This window comes from Haliotis rufescens, unplaced genomic scaffold, assembly GCF_023055435.1.
Source record: "Haliotis rufescens isolate VD_foot unplaced genomic scaffold, xgHalRufe1.0.p SCAF_154, whole genome shotgun sequence".
In the NCBI taxonomy this organism is placed as follows: domain Eukaryota; kingdom Metazoa; phylum Mollusca; class Gastropoda; order Lepetellida; family Haliotidae; genus Haliotis; species Haliotis rufescens.
In genome coordinates this window covers 235799-259516 of record NW_025963840.1, presented here as the reverse complement: position 1 = coordinate 259516, position 23718 = coordinate 235799, and the positions used below count along the sequence as shown (strand labels likewise).

The 23718-nt window shown below is 46.0% G+C and overlaps 1 protein-coding gene across 3 annotated transcripts in view; it reads right to left on the bottom strand.

The window, feature by feature from the left end:
- LOC124117185 (centrosomal protein of 152 kDa-like) overlaps window positions 1–23718 on the bottom strand; it is a 60425-nt gene that overhangs the window by 5831 nt on the left and 30876 nt on the right. For all 3 annotated transcript variants that reach the window (XM_048396582.1, XM_048396581.1, XM_048396583.1), the window contains 14 exons: window positions 22876–23006; window positions 21479–21607; window positions 17273–17408; window positions 16765–16914; window positions 15880–16021; window positions 15206–15390; window positions 14101–14550; window positions 10714–10878; window positions 9236–9352; window positions 8336–8581; window positions 6873–6980; window positions 1959–2801; window positions 1434–1503; window positions 230–380 (listed from right to left, as the gene is read on the bottom strand). In XM_048396582.1, coding sequence (XP_048252539.1) covers window positions 230–380; window positions 1434–1503; window positions 1959–2801; window positions 6873–6980; window positions 8336–8581; window positions 9236–9352; window positions 10714–10878; window positions 14101–14550; window positions 15206–15390; window positions 15880–16021; window positions 16765–16914; window positions 17273–17408; window positions 21479–21607; window positions 22876–23006 — 3023 coding nt within the window. The remainder of the gene's footprint in view (window positions 1–229; window positions 381–1433; window positions 1504–1958; window positions 2802–6872; window positions 6981–8335; window positions 8582–9235; window positions 9353–10713; window positions 10879–14100; window positions 14551–15205; window positions 15391–15879; window positions 16022–16764; window positions 16915–17272; window positions 17409–21478; window positions 21608–22875; window positions 23007–23718) is intronic.

Genomic DNA, 23718 nt, shown 5'->3' with positions numbered 1-23718 from the left:
CATGATTGGGGCGAACCAGGATTCGAACCCACAATCATAGGTTTCTGGCGTGCCCAAGGGACGCAACTCTGTACAGCGAATCGCGGCGCCTAAGACGACTGGGCCACCCATGCCCCCCCTTATCAGTCCAAGACAAGCGTGGGACTAATTGCAACACGTTGGCAACGGAGTGGTTTGTAAAACAATTGCCATAAAACATTCAAATTATTTGAATTTGAAGTTGTCTCACCCTATGAGTTCGTTCTGTAGAATCTTACGGATGCTGACTCGGTAGAATCGCTTCAGCTGGGTCACCGTGACCTGCTTCTCACGGGTGATGCCAGTGCGGACGGTATCAGCAGCTCGCAGGTTAGTCTGGGTAATATGCTGCATAACGTCCTCTGAAAACAGGATATTTTGTCATAAGGGATGTCTAAATCTATTAATAAGGGAGATTATCAAGACCAGAGGGCAAGGTTTAAATGCTCTATATGACCCTTTAGAACTGCCAAATTTCAAATTTGAAGTAAAGTTGAAAACAGAATATATGACTGATGGCTAGCAATTTACATTTTTACACTTCCAAGTTTTAGACATCAAATCCAGTGACAGAAGTGCTCAGAGTCAATTTTTCAGAAAATTCTACTCCTGATATCTCCTGTGTCTATTCTGGTTAGAACAGGTCTTCAGCAACCCATGCTTGCCGTAAAAGGCGACTATGCTTGTCGTAAGAGGCGACTAACGGGATCGGGTGGTCAGGCTCGCTGACTTGGTTGATGCATGTCATTGGTCCCAGTTGCATGGATCGATGTTCATGTCAATCACTGGATTGTCTGATCCAGACTCAATTATTTACAGACCGCCGTCATATAGCTGGAATATTGCTGAGTGCGGCCTTAAACAAGCAACAAACAAAACTTATGATATATTTTTAACAATGAATGTCCAAATAGTGTTTCCATAAACAAAACAATTAATAAAAAATTATCATTTAAAATAGCAAGTTTTCTCAAACTTGAAAATATGTCAAACTTAGCGGGTCAGCAAAGGCCCTCACATCCCTTGTCTCTTTTTATCACAAATCATAAAAAAATTAAGAAACATAAACTCTGAATGGAAGTAAAACCTTGTTTTGACAAATTGATAAATGCTGATTTCAGAGGTCTTCAGGAAACATTTTGAAATACCGGTATATTAACAAAAACTTAATATATACAAAATAATTTTCCCATTTCTTAAATTAGGCATGTGCAGATCTTTGGGCCCAAAATGAACCTTATCACAGCTTGTCCTTTCTGGCATCAAATACCCACAAACACAAATTCATTTTCCTAACCATGCTAATTTATGGTGTGACCAGTTGGAACCCCCCGGAAGTTGGTAACTACAATAATGTATTTCTATTTCTTAGTCAGGTCCAATGTAAATACACCAGGCAATTTGTGGTAGCTCACCTCTGATCTTGTCAACTGTGTCCAAGTATTGAGATCTCAGGTCCAACATCATATCTCCAGATTCTTCTGTCTGCAAAACACAAACATTGTCAAATATTACCCGAATCATTTTCCCGGAGTCTTACGTTTGCTATGTTTTATACCACTGTGACAACTGTGCGATACGTATCACGATACCTTGCTCACAATCCAAGCGTATCACAATAGTTGCATGTGCTCTTATTGGTGGCAGTGTTATCAAGCCTTAAAGTTGGTTCACTCAGGGGTAGAAACTAACAGTTTTTGTCCACTAGTCCTCATAATGATAACATACAGCAAAACACTTAAATTGGCCAATTTCTACTAGTCCTTAGGATACCTTTACCATTTGGCAGTTTGGTAAGGACTACAGGACTAGTGCCAATTTCTAACGCTGTTCACTACTATCGTAATACTATTGCAATAGTGTGGGGTACTGTTGCAATAGAAAAAAGACTCAATAGTCACCATTAAATTTCACGTTAAATTTTGAACTCTAAAACTGACCTGGACAGGCGTGCTGGTCATCGTGCGGTCACTCCGTTTCTTCAACTGCTTCAACAACTCCTTCTTCTCCAGCTTGTGCTGTTTTTTCATTGCTTCTACTGCCATCGTGTTCGTCTTCTGACGTTCCATCATTTTCTGCGTTAAGTTCCCCATGGCTGCTTCACTTTCACTCAGAGCGTTTTTTAACTCCTCTTTTTCCAGAGAATTCTTTTTTCTCACTTCCTGTAACGACTTCTCAGATTTTTGCAGACGATTATTAATATCTTCAAACTTCTCTTTCTGGGATTTCATGTCATTTTTATAAGCTGATTCCATACTTTTCACAGAGGCATGTAATTTATCATTTTCTTTCACTTGTTCATCCAATTCTGACTGTTTTAATGCAATCTTTTCTATCAAACTATGTTTTTCTTGCAGCAGACGGTCAAGTTCTTTCTGATATTCCTCTTTCATCTCTTGTTCCTGTTCTTGCTCCATGTCAATAAGCTGCTGAGATTTCTCCGCCAGTTGATCTTCCAAGTGTTCGATCTTACGAATATATGAAGCTCTTTCTTTCTCAAAATTTTCAGCCATCTTCTGGATCTGAACTTGAATCTTTCCCATCTCGTGTTCGCTCGTTGGTAAAGAATCATTAAATTCGGACTGGTAACGTTCCTGTAGTTTGTGTACCTCCATCTCCAGCTGTTGTTGGTATGCAGCTTCCAGCTCCTCGTGCATCCGCTGAACTTCCTGCGACATATGTGCGTCTGCTTGCTTCAGAAGTGAGTCTCGACTCTGGATTGACTTTTTTAATTTGTCCGTCTGCTTCTGCCACACTTCTCTTTCTTGTTCCAAAATGGAGGTCTGAAAAAGTTCAGGTTATTAATTTCACTGGTATCTTATTCTTCGTCATCCCGACATTCCAAAATGTGGATAAAGAAACTTGTTTCTCCATGACTGTTAGTCTTAAATCATTTGTTTCATGACACAAATTTTGAATATAGTTTCTCATAAAAAGACATTATTATCATTATCTTGACACTCACGTGACATACATCTGAAGTTATCGGGAAACATAAGTCATAATTATATTTGCATTCGCTAAATATAATACTTAATTTAAAGAATATTTTATTCAAAGTATAATTGCCATAATGGACTATTCTGAAACCAAATTTGGTCAAATCAATCATTATGTTCAACTTATCACCCACAAAACTAATAGGCTAGCAATACTGAAGCTGTATTTCAGCAGAGACCATGGATGGGCGGGTAGTCCAAGACGCTGCAATTTGCTGTGCAGAGCTGCGTCCTTTTGGAGTTCTAGAAAATATTGAACGTGGGTTCGAATCCCGATTTGCCTTGCTTTTGTTTCTTGGTTTGTCAGCACCATACCAGTGTCGCGGGTTTCACCAAAGTGGTAAAAGTCTGACTGAGTCAGGGATAGGGAAACCAGTGACATCAAGATCATCTACATCTACATCTACATCTACATCTACAGTGACACTGGTCATCACCCTGACTGACCTCCAGGTCTACATCTACAGTGACACTGGTCATCACCCTGACTGACCTCCAGGTCTACATCTACAGTGACACTGGTCATCACCCTGACTCACCTCCAGGTCTGCATCTACAGTGACACTGGTCATCATCCTAACTCACCTCCAGGTCTGCATCTACAGTGACACTGGTCATCACCCTGACTCACCTCCAGGTCCCCATCTACAGTGACACTGGTCATCACCCTGACTGACCTCCAGGTCTGCATCTACAGTGACACTGGTCATCACCCTGACTGACCTCCAGGTCCCCATCTACAGTGACACTGGTCATCACCCTGACTCACCTCCAGGTCTACATCTACAGTGACACTGGTCATCACCCTGACTCACCTCCAGGTCCCCATCTACAGTGACACTGGTCATCACCCTGACTCACCTCCAGGTCCCCATCTACAGTGACACTGGTCATCACCCTGACTGACCTCCAGGTCTACATCTACAGTGACACTGGTCATCACCCTGACTCACCTCCAGGTCCCCATCTACAGTGACACTGGTCATCACCCTGACAGACCTCCAGGTCTGCATCTACAGTGACACTGGTCATCACCCTGACTGACCTCCAGGTCTACATCTACAGTGACACTGGTCATCACCCTGACTGACCTCCAGGTCCCCATCTACAGTGACACTGGTCATCACCCTGACTCACCTCCAGGTCTACATCTACAGTGACACTGGTCATCACCCTGACTGACCTCCAGGTCCCCATCTACAGTGACACTGGTCATCATCCTGACTGACCTCCAGGTCCCCATCTACAGTGACACTGGTCATCACCCTGACTCACCTCCAGGTCCCCATCTACAGTGACACTGGTCATCATCCTGACTGACCTCCAGGTCTGCTTCTACAGTGACACTGGTCATCACCTGACTCACCTCCAGGTCTGCATCTACAGTGACACTGGTCATCACCCTGACTGACCTCCAGGTCCCCATCTACAGTGACACTGGTCATCACCCTGACTCACCTCCAGGTCTACATCTACAGTGACACTGGTCATCACCCTGACTCACCTCCAGGTCCCCATCTACAGTGACACTGGTCATCACCCTGACTGACCTCCAGGTCCCCATCTACAGTGACACTGGTCATCACCCTGACTCACCTCCAGGTCCCCATCTACAGTGACACTGGTCATCACCCTGACTGACCTCCAGGTCCCCATCTACAGTGACACTGGTCATCATCCTGACTGACCTCCAGGTCTGCTTCTACAGTGACACTGGTCATCACCTGACTCACCTCCAGGTCTGCATCTACAGTGACACTGGTCATCACCCTGACTGACCTCCAGGTCTGCAGCTACAGTGACACTGGTCATCACCCTGACTGACCTCCAGGTCCCCATCTACAGTGACACTGGTCATCACCCTGACTGACCTCCAGGTCCCCATCTACAGTGACACTGGTCATCACCCTGACTCACCTCCAGGTCTACATCTACAGTGACACTGGTCATCACCCTGACTGACCTCCAGGTCCCCATCTACAGTGACACTGGTCATCATCCTGACTGACCTCCAGGTCTGCATCTACAGTGACACTGGTCATCACCCTGACTCACCTCCAGGTCCCCATCTACAGTGACACTGGTCATCACCCTGACTGACCTCCAGGTCTACATCTACAGTGACACTGGTCATCACCCTGACTGACCTCTAGGTCCCCATCTACAGTGACACTGGTCATCATCCTAACTCACCTCCAGGTCCCCATCTACAGTGACACTGGTCATCATCCTGACTCACCTCCAGGTCTACATCTACAGTGACACTGGTCATTACCCTGACTGACCTCCAGGTCCCCATCTACAGTGACACTGGTCATCACCCAGACTGACCTCCAGGTCTACATCTACAGTGACACTGGTCATCACCCTGACTCACCTCCAGGTCTGCTTCTACAGTGACCCTGGTCATCACCCTGACTCACCTCCAGGTCTACATCTACAGTGACACTGGTCATCACCCTGACTCACCTCCAGGTCTGCTTCTACAGTGACACTGGTCATCATCCTGAATGACCTCCAGGTCTACATCTACAGTGACACTGGTCATCACCCTGACTGACCTCCAGGTCCCCATCTACAGTGACACTGGTCATCACCCTGACTGACCTCCAGGTCTGCATCTACAGTGACACTGGTCATCACCCTGACTCACCTCCAGGTCTACATCTACAGTGACACTGGTCATCACCCTGACTCACCTCCAGGTCCCCATCTACAGTGACACTGGTCATCATCCTAACTCACCTCCAGGTCTGCATCTACAGTGACACTGGTCATCACCCTGACTGACCTCCAGGTCTGCATCTACAGTGATGCTGGTCATCACCCTGACTCACCTCCAGGTCTGCATCTACAGTGATGCTGGTCATCACCCTGACTCACCTCCAGGTCTGCATCTACAGTGACACTGGTCATCACCCTGACTCACCTCCAGGTCCCCATCTACAGTGACACTGGTCATCACCCTGACTGACCTCCAGGTCCCCATCTACAGTGACACTGGTCATCACCCTGACTGACCTCCAGGTCTACATCTACAGTGACACTGGTCATCACCCTGACTCACCTCCAGGTCCCCATCTACAGTGACACTGGTCATCACCCTGACAGACCTCCAGGTCTGCATCTACAGTGACACTGGTCATCACCCTGACTGACCTCCAGGTCTACATCTACAGTGACACTGGTCATCACCCTGACTGACCTCCAGGTCCCCATCTACAGTGACACTGGTCATCACCCTGACTCACCTCCAGGTCTACATCTACAGTGACACTGGTCATCACCCTGACTCACCTCCAGGTCTACATCTACAGTGACACTGGTCATCACCCTGACTGACCTCCAGGTCCCCATCTACAGTGACACTGGTCATCACCCTGACTGACCTCCAGGTCTACATCTACAGTGACACTGGTCATCACCCTGACTCACCTCCAGGTCCCCATCTACAGTGACACTGGTCATCACCCTGACTGACCTCCAGGTCTACATCTACAGTGACACTGGTCATCACCCTGACTCACCTCCAGGTCCCCATCTACAGTGACACTGGTCATCACCCTGACTGACCTCCAGGTCTGCATCTACAGTGACACTGGTCATCACCCTGACTGACCTCCAGGTCCCCATCTACAGTGACACCGGTCATCACCCTGACTCACCTCCAGGTCTACATCTACAGTGACACTGGTCATCATCCTGACTCACCTCCAGGTCCCCATCTACAGTGACACTGGTCATCACCCTGACTCACCTCCAGGTCTGCATCTACAGTGACACTGGTCATCATCCTGACTCACCTCCAGGTCTGCATCTACAGTGACATTGGTCATCACCCTGACTCTGACTCACCTCCAGGTCCCCATCAACGGTGATGCTGGTGGACAGGTCACCCTGACCCGTCTGCAGCTCCCGAGACTTCAGGTCTGTCAGCTCCTCATAACGCTGCTGCAGCTCCCTCTAGGTGCAGAAACAGTCAAAATTTTGACAAATAGTTCACCTCAATCATCAATCTCTATATTTATATCTTCAATGAGAATTGGTGGTTGGTTTGTTGTTTAACGCCACACTCAGCAATATTCCAGCTATATGACGACGGTCTGTAAATAATCGAGTCTGGACCAGACAATCCAGTGATTAATATCATGAGCATCGATACACGCAATTGGGATTGATGACATGCATCAACCAAGTCAGCGAGCCTGACCACCCGATCCCGTAAGTCGCCTTTTACGGCAATGAGAATTAATCAGAGAGGTTAGTTTTACGAACCTGGAAACATAATCAGGATAAATCTGGCACCCCTAAGGGACAAACTCTGCACCCCTAAATCTGTGAAGTAAGGTGCTGGGCCACCTTCCCTTCCCCCATCAATAATCAGTGCTCTCACATCAATTATCAACCCCTATTTTGGTGAATGAGTGAGTGTGGTTTTACGCCGCTTTTAGCAATATTCCACCAATATCACGGCGGGGGACACCATAATTGGGCCTCACACATTGTACCCATGTCGGGAATCGAACCCGGGTCTTCGGTGTGACGAGCGAACGCTTTAACCACTAGGCTACCCGACTCATTTAAATGTTACACCAAACACTAATTATTAGTGAAATTGAGTAGTGAAAACCATCCATTGCGTCATACTTGACACTGCCAACAGCAAATTGATAGTATGCAAGGTATTTGGCCATCCTGTCTATGAAAAACATGGCTTATGCACCACAGAAAAGAGCACATGCAAGTATCGTGATATGTATCGGATCGTGAACAAGGTATTGTGATATGGATCAGATCACATAGTTGGTGTAGCATCCCACCCCTAGATCACATGGTTGCTGACTAACTGGATCGACATAAAGACTGCATTCTTTCCCACAGCTACTTGTGACTCCTATATTTATTGTACTGAAATTTAGGCTTAAAAAAATAAAAGAATTGGTTCTCAGGCAATGGCTTTTGGAAATATAGTGCCGGGGGGCAGGCGGGTGTGTGGGTGTTTTTTAAAATAGTAAGAAAATTTGGGGTGGGGGTGGGGGGAAAGTTCAAGCTAGTATGTAACCAAATAAACAGTTGTGTAAAATCGACCTGGGAAAGGGCCTCCCTACAAAATGTATTCCTTGATGAGTAAAATACTGGAATATAGTATTTGACTACGATTGAACTTGGAATATTTAAGGATTTAAGAAATAGAAAAAAATGGAAATAAGAACGAAACGTGCGGCAAACTTGATAATGATGCGGGCGGTGCCTGAGAAACAAGTCTATTACTTTTTATAGCCTTAGCATTTGACTGTGACCTTCTCCTCGGTCCCTACCTTCTCCTGTTCCATGAGGTCCTGCTGCTGCCGGCTGTTCCGCAGGGCCTCAGTGAGGGTGTTTTGGTGTTCCCCCATGAATGCCTTGTAGTCTCTCTCACACTGGTCCGCCACCTCCTTCATGGCCTGGCGTCGCTCCGCATCCTTCTGGCTGTTGAGCGTCTGCCTCTCCTGGAGCCAGGCAGACTCCTTCTCCTTCAGCTCAGTGACCAGGCGTGTCTTCTCCAGCGTCAGCGTCTCCACCTCCTGGTCAGAGGGTAGATACATATTAGGAAGATCCGTGTAGAATAGGTCTTCAGCAACCCATTCTTGCCATAAAAGGTGACTATGCTTGTCGTAAAAGGCGACTAGCGGGATCGGTTTGTCAGGCTCGCTGACTTGGTTGATGCATGTCATCATATTCCAGTTGTGTGGATCGATGCTCATGATGTCAATCACTGGATTGTCTGGTCCAGACTCGATTATTTATAGACCGCCGTCATATAGCTGGAATATTGCTGAGTGCGGCGTTAAGAAACAAACAAACAAACAAATCATTTCCCATGATACGTATTGCAATATTCCCTTTGAAACAGATTGACATAACAATGGAAACTCGGAAGTGATTTTTCTCTGGGCAGACACTCTATCCACTAGAGAGGCTTTCTATTGACTACACCACGGAGGTGGTCTCCAGACAGACACTCTATCCACTACACCACGGAGGTGGTCTCCAGACAGACGCTCTATCCACTACACCACGGAGGCGGTCTCCGGACAGACGCACTATCCACTACACCACGGAGACGGTCTCCGGAGAGGCTTTCTATCGACTACACCACGGAGGTGGTCTACAGACAGACGCACTATCCACTACACCATGGAGGTGGTCTCCAGGTAGCAGGTAAAATTTGTACATACCTGCTCCAAGATTGACCTGGTGACCTCTGCTGCTGATTGGCCGGCTGCAAGTGTTGCATGCTGGGACAGGTGTTTCTTCTCCCATTCCTGTCTGGCATCCTCGACAGCCCGGTTCATCTGCAAACAATACTTTTCTAAATCAAACCAATCTTTAGATTGACGCTTCGAAGGTTCCACTTTGTAACACCCAGCCAGCTCCTAGGACGTGCACCTGCTAGCAACATATTCTGCCTTAAAACCCCAACATGGGATGGGGTTGGGGAATGTTCCTGGGAAATGTTCTTGACATTCTTGGGGAATGTTTGATGCTGCTTTGAACTGTTTGTTTTCCACAGTACGTTAGTTTCTGTGTGGAATGGAAATTAACTAGAAAACCAAACAAGCCCACAGGGTGAGAGGACTTGTTTCTGCTAGCCCTGCAAAAGGTTACTACCGTATTCGACGTAATAAGCGCCCAGGGCGCTCTAAAAATTAGAAATAATGGGCTCTTATTAGAATATTATTTTGGTGGAAAAAAAAACAGAGTTGAAAGATAAATTTTTGTGGTTTATGCTGACAGCCTGAAATGTTTATGTAAGACAGATATATTTTTCCAGAATTTAATTGCCTATAATTAAGGGTGCATATAACACACGAGTGCGTATTATACGCGAATAAATAAGTCTTGCGTACATTGATCAATCGGAAGGGGTGCTAATTGGGATTGTTCACTAGCCAAAATATTAGCAAATATGGCCGTGGGCGCTTATTACGTCGAATACGGTAGTCCTTATAAGTTAAGAGTTTCAAATTTCTAGCTTTAAAGACTGGTAAAGTTGTGCCAAAGATCAAGCATGGCAGTTGGACACGGGACAATTTACAGGCCCAACAGGCTAGCAGAATTATTATTTTATTAGCCCAAGGTAATTTTAACTAGCCTCAGGCCTTCGGGTGAGCATTAATAATTTCTGTCCCTGCCATGGCATGTTAGCATAATGTGGGGGGAAAGCCTGCAGGTCTTACGTGTTTGAAACTTTGGTGAAACCAAATACCATCGGTATGGCGCTGACAAACCTACAATCAAGACGAACCGGGATTCTAACTTATGTTCTGGTAGTCTAAGGGATGCAACTCTGCCCCAACCAAGTCCAACTATCAGTGAGTGAGTGAGTGAGTGAGTGAGTTTGGTTTAATGCCGCTTTTAACAGTATTCCAGTTATATCACGGTGTGTCAGCTTAATGTGGGAGGAAAACACAAAGTGATGCAGGTCTCATATGTTTACCACTTCAGTGAAACCCACGAGCACGGGTATGGTGCTGACAAACCTAGAAACTTCATCGGGGCGAACCGGGATTCGAACCCACAATCACAGGTTTCAAAAGGGACGTCACAAGGGACGCAACTCTGCACAGCGACTGGGCCTTCCGTGCTCCCCCCCACTACCATCAGGATTAAAGATTATCCTGAGGATGATTCTAGAGTACCTGCTGCCACCCACCTCCTGACGAAGTCGTCCTCCGATCTCATCCTCCAATACTTCCTTCATCTTCTTCTTCTCTTCTTCCTCCTGACGGCGCCACTCTGTCTCCGTCGCCTTCACGGTCGTCTCCACCTCTGCCAACACCCGTGCCTCCATCTCTTTCCTCCAGCGCTCTCTCTCAACCTATAAACAGCGAGTTAGTAAGTATTGCAGTTGATCTCGATCCACCCACAAACATTCAGTGAATATTGCAGTTGATCACGCTCCATCTACATTCATTCAGAGAGTATTGCAGTTTATCTCGCTCCTTCTACAAACATCCAGTGAGGATTGCATTTTATCTCGCTCCACCCACAAACATTCAGTGAATATTGCAGTTGATCACACTCCATCTACAATCATTCAGAGAGTATTGCAGTTTATCTCGCTCCTTCTACAAACATCCAGTGAGTATTGCAGTTTATCTCGCTCCACCTACAAACATCCAGTGAGTATTGCAGTTTATCTCGCTCCACCCACAAACATCCAGTGAGTATTGCAGTTTATCTCGCTCCACCCACAAACATCCAGTGAGTATTGCAGTTTATCTCGCTCCACCTACAAACATCCAGTGAGTATTGCAGTTTATCTCGCTCCACCTACAAACATCCAGTGAGTATTGCAGTTTATCTCGCTCCACCCACAAACATCCAGTGAGTATTGCAGTTTATCTCGCTCCACCCACAAACATCCAGTGAGTATTGCAGTTTATCTCGCTCCACCCACAAACATCCAGTGAGTATTGCAGTTTATCTCGCTCCACCCACAAACATTCAGTGAGTATTGCAGTTTATCTCGCTCCACCCACAAACATCCAGTGAGTATTGCAGTTTATCTCGCTCCACCTACAAACATCCAGTGAGTATTGCAGTTTATCTCGCTCCACCCACAAACATCCAGTGAGTCTTGCAGTTTATCTCGCTCCACCCACAAACATCCAGTGAGTATTGCAGTTTATCTCGCTCCACCTACAAACATTCAGTGAGTATTGCAGTTTATCTCGCTCCACCTACAAACATCCAGTGAGTATTGCAGTTTATCTCGCTCCACCCACAAACATCCAGTGAGTATTGCAGTTTATCTCGCTCCACCTACAAACATCCAGTGAGTATTGCAGTTTATGTCGCTCCACCCACAAACATCCAGTGAGTATTGCAGTTTATCTCGCTCCACCTACAAACATCCAGTGAGTATTGCAGTTTATCTCGCTCCACCTACAAACATCCAGTGAGTATTGCAGTTTATCTCGCTCCACCTACAAACATCCAGTGAGTATTGCAGTTTATCTCGCTCCACCTACAAACATCCAGTGAGTATTGCAGTTTATGTCGCTCCACCCACAAACATCCAGTGAGTATTGCAGTTTATCTCGCTCCACCTACAAACATCCAGTGAGTATTGCAGTTTATCTCGCTCCACCTACAAACATCCAGTGAGTATTGCAGTTTATCTCGCTCCACCCACAAACATCCAGTGAGTATTGCAGTTTATCTCGCTCCACCCACAAACATCCAGTGAGTATTGCAGTTTATCTCGCTCCACCCACAAACATCCAGTGAGTATTGCAGTTTATCTCGCTCCACCCACAAACATTCAGTGAGTATTGCAGTTTATCTCGCTCCACCCACAAACATTCAGTGAGTATTGCAGTTTATCTCGCTCCACCCACAAACATCCAGTGAGTATTGCAGTTTATCTCGCTCCACCTACAAACATCCAGTGAGTATTGCAGTTTATCTCGCTCCACCTACAAACATCCAGTGAGTATTGCAGTTTATCTCGCTCCACCTACAAACATTCAGTGAGTATTGCAGTTTATCTCGCTCCACCTACAAACATCCAGTGAGTATTGCAGTTTATCTCGCTCCACCCACAAACATCCAGTGAGTATTGCAGTTTATCTCGCTCCACCTACAAACATCCAGTGAGTATTGCAGTTTATCTCGCTCCACCTACAAACATCCAGTGAGTATTGCAGTTTATCTCGCTCCACCCACAAACATCCAGTGAGTATTGCAGTTTATCTCGCTCCACCTACAAACATCCAGTGAGTATTGCAGTTTATCTCGCTCCACCTACAAACATCCAGTGAGTATTGCAGTTTATGTCGCTCCACCCACAAACATCCAGTGAGTATTGCAGTTTATCTCGCTCCACCTACAAACATCCAGTGAGTATTGCAGTTTATCTCGCTCCACCCACAAACATCCAGTGAGTATTGCAGTTTATCTCGCTCCACCCACAAACACTACCTGAGTAGTGCAGTTTATCTCGCTCCACCCACAAACACTACCTGAGTAGTGCAGTAGTGCAGTATATACTTAAACATAGGCCTAAGATAGTCCTAGCGCTAAGATCAGTTTGTGCAAGTGGGCCCTGTACCTGAACAAAGCTCACATGATTTGATCCACTTTGTGAAGTAAGACCCAAAATATGAGTGAGTGAGTGAGTATGGTTTTACGCCGCTTTTAGCAATATTCCAGCAATATCACGGCGGGGGACACCAGAAATGGGCTTCACACATTGTACCCATGTCGGGAATCGAACCCGGGTCTTCGGCGTGACGAGCCAACGCTTTAACCACTAGGCTACCCGACCGCCCCTCCCAAAATATGACAATATTCTTGATAATGGATGAGATCATTCTAACTGAGCACCTCCATTTTGTTTAAAGGAATCAGATATCAGAGGTGGAATCTGATTGGTTATAGGAGAGACACAGCAGGGACATAACTGGTAACTTTTTACAGTCAGTTAACACCCTTGCCTTGGGAAGATGAGAATTGAAGGCTTTGGGGCAGGCCACATGCCTCACGGACTATTTTGCGTTCAGGTAAGCAGAAGAGACACAATGCAATAGTGTGAGACAGGATAAGTACAAATGTTTGTAATTGACTGAAGAACACTCAGGAATTACTGATGAAAATCACACAGCGAGACATCAACTGAACCACAATAAGAAAGATCACACCATACCCAAGTTCACTTTCATTAGAATATCCAAATACATTTTCAAACCACTTCATACCAATATCAAGGTACATTTTCATTTTATACTGTCATCCACATACCAAGTACTCCCTAAACAGTTTCATAGCAACATCCAGATATATTTTCAAACCATTTCATAGCAACAGCCAGATACATTTTCAAACCATTTCATACCAATATCAAAGTACATTTTCGTTTCAATCATACCATCATCCAAATACCAAGAATCCCAAACAGTTTCATACCAACATCCAAACACATTTTCAAACCATTTCATACCAATATTAAAGTGTATTTTCATTTCATACCATCATCCACATACCAAGAACCTTCCATAGTTTCATACCAACGTCCCGATCCATTGTTACTTCTCACCTCCAGTCTCTTGGTCACCTCTTCCTCCACTAAATTCTTCTTCTCCACTTCAGACAAACCCTGCTTCTGAGCACGCTCCATGACCCGATTGACCTCCAGTTGCAACTTCCTGTCCGCCTCCAGCTGCCATTTTTGTTTTTCAGCCTGAAGGCGATTCTGAAAAGCTGGATCCATCGATTCTCTTCCAGATCGTTCAGTCCTCCACTTCTGCTGAGCGCTTTCCACTGCATGTTTTATATCCACCTCATGCAGTGCGTCTGCTTCCACCTGCCATAATGTTTTCTCTGTCGTAAGTCTTTCTTTCACTAGTTTTTCAACCATATCCTTGTGCTGTGCAGCAGCACTTTGCTCCCAGTCTTCTTTGGCCTTCTCCACCGCTGCTGTCACGGTTTCTTCAAGCTTCTGCTCTGATTCACTTTTCCATTTGGACTTGGCAGATTCTAGCAGATCCTACAATCATTAAAGTAAGTGTTTGCTTGTTTGTAATTTAACGCTAGCAATATTTCAGCATTATGACAGCAGTCTGTAAATAACTGAGTCTGGACCAGGAAATCCAGTGATTGACATTATGAGCATTAATCTACGCTATTGGAATACGATGATATGCATCAACTGAGTCATCGAGGTCTGACCACCTGATCCTGTTAGTCGCCTTTTATGACAAGTAGGGGTTGCTGAAGACCAATTCTAACCCGGATCTTCACAGGTAGGGACCGCCTCCCTGGTCTAGTGGTAGAGCATCCGCCCGGAGAGCGGAAGGTCCAGGGTTCCATCCCCGGCCGTGTCATACCTAAAAGACGTTAAAGATGGTACTTGTTGTTACCCTGTCTGGTGCTCGGCATTAGGGGCTTAAACAAGGACTGGTCGGCTCGGAGTCAGTATACTGTGTCTGAGTGGGGTATTCATGTTAAACTGCGGCATGGTATCTCAGTGAGCTAGCACTATAAATCGGCATCAGTCCGGACTAGTACAAGCGGCCACACAAACACACACACGTACATGCACGTCGCTATATAAGTGCAATAATCTTGGACGCGACGTTAAACCCCATTTCACCTCACCTCACAGGCAGGTTGTTGGTTTGTGCTGCCGAGAAGGAACCCACCTCATATTGGGAACTGCCATCTTCTGTCTTCAGCCACTGAGCCTTGGCATGGTCGATGGCAGTGTTCACTGCCTCTTCTAGTCTCTGGTTGGCTAACTGTTGCCATGTGACCTTTTCAGTCTGCATACGTTGCTGTATTTCCGACTCAAATAGAATCTTCCTTTCAGCCATCCAGGTAACTTTTGCTAAAAATATAAAATCTCATTTAGTGACTTGGTGTGTTTGAACAGTATTATAAGTTTAAGCTTGAAGAGAGAGAAAAGCCCAAAGTTATGCAGGTCTTAGTCGGTAACCACTTCGGTGAAATGGCGCAGACAAACCTAAAAACACAATCAGGGATTTGAACCTGTATGCAGGATAGAAACTGTAGATATGCAAGACTCTGGACAATCAGTGACGGTGTCCTGGTCATTTGGTTAGTGACCCGTGAAGATCCGGATTAGAATAGGTCTTCAGCAACCCATGCTTGTTGTAAGATGCGTATAACGGGTTCGGGTGGTCAGGTGGTTGATGCATGTCATCATATCCCAATCACGTAGATCGATGCTCATGATGTCAATCACTGGATTGTGTGGTCCAGACTCGATTATTTACAGACCGCCGTCATATAGCTGGAATATTGCTGAGTGCGCTGTACACAACAAACAGATAAACAGAACATTTGTAGAGCTCACCTTGGTGAATCTTCTCCTGAAGCATGTCTTCCATTGCTGCCTCATGCTTGAGGGCCATCTCCTTCATCACTGCCTGCCTCACTTCCTGCCGCACATGCTCAGTGTCCTGCTCCCCCAGCCAATCAACGCGAGCCTTCGCAAGCTGTCAAAACAAGGTCACAAATATTCTGCGTTTGAAACCATGAAAAGCAAAGGGTTCTTCTCATGAACCAAATAATAAATAATTAAACATCAAAGTGAAATATTTAGGTGTGTCCCTATAGCCGCAATCAATGGACACCAGGGGCCTCAATCATTTCGAACATTGTGGATAAACAAAATTCTATATTTCTAAATTGTTAATCACAAACAACCGTTGACAACACAGGGGAGTTGTTTGTTGTTTGATGCCACACTCAGCTATATTCCAGCTATATGATGGAGGCCTGTAAATAATGGCGTCTGGACCAGAAGATCCAGGTCAGAATCGGTCTTCAGCAACCCATGCTTGGTGTAAAAGGCGACTATGCTTGTTGTAAGAGGCGACTACTAGGATCGGGTGGTCAGGCTCGTTGACTTGGTTGATGCATGTCATCTTATCCCAATTGCGTAGATTGATACTCGTGATGTCAATCACTGGATTTTGTGGTCAAGACTCGATTATTTACAGACTGCCATCATATAGCTGGAATATTGCAGAGTGAGGCGTTAAACAACAAACAAACAAACAAAGTAGCCATCCATGTCATAGTGGTACAGTGACATGCAATTAACAAAATCACTGCACCTGACCGCCGATCCATGAAGTGGTTTAGCAAGACCCAGCTTACTCACTCGGATTCCCATGGGAGAAGTGAAGTCTGCTTCTGAAGTCCAAAATTCCTTATGCATGAGATCCACACCTACCTCGGCTTCTAGCCTCTGTTTGATCTCTTCCTCTTGGGTGACCTTGACCTCGTCCATGATCTGAGCACGGAGCTCTCCACGGTTGACGTCCAGTTGTTCTGTCTGTCTCTCCATCTCATCCTGATTCTCCCTCTCCAGCTCATCCCGCAACTACAACACAACGGGCAACTACAACGAATGGGGCAACATCATAGACCGAGGCACCTGGAATGCAGCAGCGATCACTAGCAATACTGTAAATTATGAGCACACTATTCCTGATGTGCTGTATCATGTCAATCCGACAATACTCTGAAGCATCCTGATTCTCAAGATTTCTGTATCAATTTCAGTAGCACTGATAATTATAACTGCAGACTATTGTTGTTTGCCATCCATAATGGAAGCAGTTTAAGAAACCCCACTTCTGGCTGGCATAATAGCTGTCCTTTTAGGGTCCCTAGATCTAAATACTAAGGCAGCAAAGTTCAAGGACTGCGGATCTTCTTAATTTTGAAAACTGACTCACAATCTTCATTTCTTCCTCTCTCTTGTCCTGAAACTGCCTGGTGAGGACGTCCTCCAGCTCCGTCCTCTCCTCGCTGGTCCTCACATACAGGTCCTTCACCTTGTCCAATTCCTGCTGGGCCGCAATCAGGTCCGACCTGCACAAAAGACAACATCATCTCTAGGACCTGCACACAACACAACACAACATCATCTCTAGGACCTGCACACAACACAGACATCATCTCTAGGACCTGCACACAACATCATCTCTAGGACCTGCACACAACACCATCTCTAGGACCTGCACACAACACAACATCATCTCTAGAACCTGCACACAACACAGACATCATCTCTAGAACCTGCACACAACATCATCTCTAGGACCTGCACATAACACAGACAACATCTCTAGGACCTGCAGACAACACAACATCATCTCTAGGACCTGCACACAACACCATCTCTAGGACCTGCACACAACACAACATCATCTCTAGGACCTGCACACAATATCATCTCTAGGACCTGCACACAACATCATCTCTAGGACCTGCACACAACACAACATCATCTCTAGGACCTGCACACAACACAACATCATCTCTAGGACCTGCTCACAACACAACATCATCTCTAGGACATGCACGCAACATCATCTCTAGGACCTGCACACAACATCATCTCTAGGACCTGCACACAACATCATCTCTAGGACCTGCACACAACACAACATCATCTCTAGGACCTGCACACAACACAACATCATCTCTAGGACCTGCACACAACACAACATCATCTCTAGGACCTGCACGCAACATCATCTCTAGGACCTGCACGCAACATCATCTCTAGGACCTGCACACAACACAACATCATCTCTAGGACCTGCACACAACACAACACAACATCATCTCTAGAACCTGCACACAACACAGACATCATCTCTAGGACCTGCACACAACACAACATCATCTCTAGAACCTGCACACAACACAGACATCATCTCTAGAACCTGCACACAACACAACACAACATCATCTCTAGGACCTGCACACAACACAACATCATCTCTAGGACCTGCACACAACATGATCTCTAGGACCTGCACACAACACAACATCATCTCTAGGACCTGCACACAACACAACATCATCTCTAGAACCTGCACACAACACCACACAACATTATCTCCAGGACCTGCACACAACACAACATCATCTCTAGGACCTGCACACAACACAACATCATCTCTAGGACCTGCACACAACATCATCTCTAGGACCTGCACACAACACAACATCATCTCTAGGACCTGCACATAACACAACATCATCTCTAGGACCTGCACACAACATCATCTCTAGGACCTGAACACAACACAACATCATCTCTAGGACCTGCACACAACATCATCTCTAGGACCTGCACACAACACAACATCATCTCTAGGACCTGCACATAAGACAACATCATCTCTAGGACCTGCACACAACACAACATCATCTCTAGGACCTGCACACAACACAACATCATCTCTAGGACCTGAACACAACACAACATCATCTCTAGGACCTGCACACAACATCATCTCTAGGACCTGCCCACAACATCATCTCCAGGACCAGCACACAACACAACATCATCTCTAGGACCTGCACATAACACAACATCATCTCTAGGACCTGCACACAACATCATCTCTAGGACCTGCACGCAACATCATCTCTAGGACCAGCACACAACACAACATCATCTCTAGGACCTGCACACAACACAACATCATCTCTAGGACCTGCACACAACATCATCTCTAGGACCTGCACACAACACAACATCATCTCTAGGACCTGCACACAACATCATCTCTAGGACCTGCCCACAACACAAAATCATCTCTAGGACCTGCACACAACACAACATCATCTCTAGGACCTGCACACAACAACACAATCATCTCTAGGACCTGCCCACAACAAAACATCATCTCTAGGACCTGCACACGACACAACATCATCTCTAGGACCTGCACACAACATCATCTCCAGGACCAGCACACAACACAACATCATCTCTAGGACCTGCACACAACACAACACCATCTCTTGGACCTGCACACAACACCATCTCTAGGAACTGCACACAACATCATCTCTAGGACCTGTACACAACACAACATCATCTCTGGGACCTGCCCACAACACTACATCATCTCTAGGACCTGCCCACAACACAACATCATCTCTAGGACCTGCTCACAACACAGACATCATCACCCGGGCCTGTTCACAACACAACATCATCACTAGGACCTGCACACAGCACAATATCATCTCTATGACCTGTACACAACATCATCTCTAGGACCTGCACACAACATCATCTCTAGGACCTGCTCACAACACAGACATCATCACTAGGACCTGCTCACAACACAACATCATCACTAGGACCTGCTCACAGCACAACATCATCTCCAGGACCTGCTCACAACACAGACATCATCACTAGGACCTGCACACAGCACAACATCATCTCCAAGACCTGCACACAACATCATCTCCAGGACCTGCTCACAACACACACATCATCTCTAGGACCTGCTCACAGCACAACATCATCTCTAGGACCTGCACGCAACATCATCTCTAGGACCTGCTCACAACACACATATCATCTCTAGGACCTGCTCACAGCACAACATCATCTCTAGGACCTGCACACAACATCACATCCAGGACCTGCACGCAACATCATCTCTAGGACCTGCCCACAACACAACATCATCTCTAGGACCTGCACACAACACAACATCATCTCTAGGACCTGCTCACAGCACAACATCATCTCTAGGACCTGCACACAACATCACATCCAGGACCTGCTCACAACATCATCTCTAGGACCTGCTCACAACACACACATCATCTCTAGGACCTGCTCACAGCACAACATCATATCTAGGACCTGCACACAACATCACATCCAGGACCTGCACACAACATCATCTCTAGGACCTGCTCACAACACAACACATCATCTCTAGGACCTGCTCACAACACAACATCATCTCTAGGACCTGCACACAACATCACATCCAGGACCTGCACACAACATCATCTCTAGGACCTGCACACAATATCATCTCTAGGACCTGCACACAGCACAACATCATCTCTAGGACCTGCACACAACATCACATCCAGGACCTGCACACAACATCATCTCTAGGACCTGCTCACAACACACACATCATCTCTAGGACCTGCTCACAACACAACATCATCTCTAGGACCTGCACACAACATCACATCTTCTCTAGAACCTGCACACAACACAACATCATCTCTAGGACCTGCACACAACATCACATCCAGGACCTGCACACAACATCATCTCTAGGACCTGCCCACAACACAACATCACATCCAGGACCTGCACACAACATCATCTCTAGGACCTGCACAGAGCACAACATCATCTCTAGGACCTGCACACAGCACAACATCATCTCTAGGACCTGCACACAACATCATCTCTAGGACCTGCACACAACACAACATCATCTCTAGGACCTGCACACAACATCACATCCAGGACCTGCACACAACATCATCTCTAGGACCTGCACACAGCACAACATCATCTCTAGGACCTGCACACAACATCACATCCAGGACCTGCACACAACATCATCTCTAGGACCTGCTCACAACACACACATCATCTCTAGGACCTGCTCACAACACAACATCATCTCTAGGACCTGCACACAACATCATCTCTAGGACCTGCACACAGCACAACATCATCTCTAGGACCTGCCCACAACACAACATCATCTCTAGGACCTGCACACAACACAACATCATCTCTAGGACCTGCACGCAACACACACATCATCTCTAGGACCTGCTCACAACACACACATCATCTCTAGGACCTGCTCACAACACACACATCATCTCTAGGACCTGCACACAACATCATCTCTAGGACCTGCACACAGCACAACATCATCTCTAGGACCTGCACGCAACACAACATCATCTCTAGGACCTGCACGCAACATCATCTCCAGGAACTGTACATCACTAGGAAGTATTCAAAATATTATATAGATATCAGTGACAGCCTTGTCTATCCCCAGTCACTGCTGAGTGATCACAAACGTATACCTTAATACAAATATGTTAGCTCTGGACAGATGATTTTACCACCCTACCTGATCTTCGCTATTTCCGTCTCATATTTGGTGACGATTTGCGCTCTCTCGATGCTGAACTTGGTCTCCAACTCCTGTCTCAACATGTCCCGGGCGTCCTCGTGTACCTGCTCACACGTCCGCTGACACCTGCAACAACACATGAGTGAGTTAGTGAGTGGTTGAGTGAGTGAGTGAGTGAGTGAGTGAGTGAGTGAGTGAGTGAGTGAGTGAGTGAGTGAGTAGGTTTGGGTGAGTGACTTGAAGCAACAACAAGTGAGGGAATGGGTGGGTGGGTGTTTTCTGGTGAGTGAGTGAGTGAGTGAGTGAGTAGGTTTGGGTGAGTGACTTGAAGCAACAACAAGTGAGGGAATGGGTGGGTGGGTGTTTTCTGGTGAGTGAGTGAGTGAGTGAGTGAGTAGGTTTGGGTGAGTGACTTGAAGCAACAACAAGTGAGGGAATGGGTGGGTGGGTGTTTTCTGGTGAGTGAGTGAGTGAGTGAGTGAGTGAGTAGGTTTGGGTGAGTGACTTGAAGCAACAACAAGTGAGGGAATGGGTGGGTGGGTGTTTTCTGGTGAGTGAGTGAGTGAGTGAGTGAGTGAGTAGGTTTGGGTGAGTGACTTGAAGCAACAACAAGTGAGGGAATGGGTGGGTGGGTGTTTTCTGGTGAGTGAGTGAGTGAGTGAGTGAGTGAGTAGGTTTGGGTGAGTGACTTGAAGCAACAACAAGTGAGGGAATGGGTGGGTGGGTGTTTTCTGGTGAGTGAGTGAGTGAGTGAGTGAGTAGGTTTGGGTGAGTGACTTGAAGCAACAACAAGTGAGGGAATGGGTGGGTGGGTATTTTCTGGTGAGTGAGTGAGTGAGTGAGTGAGTAGGTTTGAGTGAGTAGGTTTGGGTGAGTGACTTGAAGCAACAAGTGAGGGAATGGGTGGGTGGGTGTTTCCTGGTGAGTGAGTGAGTGAGTGAGTGAGTAGGTTTGGGTGAGTGACTTGAAGCAACAACAAGTGAGGGAATGGGTGGGTGGGTGTTTTCTGGTGAGTGAGTGAGTGAGTGAGTGAGTGAGTGAGTGAGTGAGTGAGTGAGTAGGTTTGGGTGAGTGACTTGAAGCAACAACAAGTGAGGGAATGGGTGGGTGGGTGTTTTCTGGTGAGTGAGTGAGTGGGTGAGTGAGTGAGTAGGTTTGGGTGAGTGACTTGAAGCAACAACAAGTGAGGGAATGGGTGGGTGGGTGTTTTCTGGTGAGTGAGTGAGTGGGTGAGTGACTTTTGTGAGTGGCCCAGGAGGGTGGGTGAGCAAGTGAGTGAGGTAGACAGCAAGTTCGTTTTTACATTGTCCAACTACACACTCATGCATTCATCCCTAAACTAGGGACATCATCTGCTTGAAAGCAGTCAAGATGTTGATTCCACTGTGTCCCACCTCTCCAAGGCATCTCGCTTGTCATGGTCGTAGTCCCGGACCATCCGAGATATCTGATTGGTCAGCTCCTGGTTGATCTCCGTCAATCTCTCATCATTAGCGCCCACTTCCTCCAGCCTCTTTTTCAACTCCTGAAACACAAGTTATCTCCCTTGAACAATAAGCAAGTGGACATTTTGAGGGTCGTATAAATTAGGACCCATTCAAGAAAATTTCTTTTCACAATATTTGTAATCTGCAATTTAGCTTAACACATATACATCACAGACACAAACGATGAATCATGAAAGATGTGTTTCAAATTACATTCAAAAGAAAATTATATTGAATGTTCACATTTTAGCAACAGATTTGATATAGATATTGCCTGAAGAACTTAAAACTGACTTTTGAGATAAGACTTCTGTAATGTTTATTTGATACTTGTTTGTTGTTTGTTTGTTTGTTTGGTGTTTAACGCCGCACTCAGCAATATTCCAGCTATATAATGGCTGCCTGTAAATAATCAAGTCTGGACCAGACATTCTAGTGATTGACATCATGAGCATCAATTAACAAAGCTGGGATACAAAATGACATGCATCATCAACCAAGTCAGTGAGCCTGACCACCTGATCCCCATAGTCACCAATTACAACAAGCAAAGGCGCTTATTACGGCAAGCATGGATTGTTGAAGACCTATTCTACCCCGGGGCCTTCACGAGTTTGAAGTGATAGTCACTTCAGTTATTTCATCACATGATGTTAGATTTGGACACATTTAACATTGAAAGTGACAAGTGGCAGATCAAAATAATCTTGCAAGACTGACAACACAGACCTAGCACACAGGCCAACACAT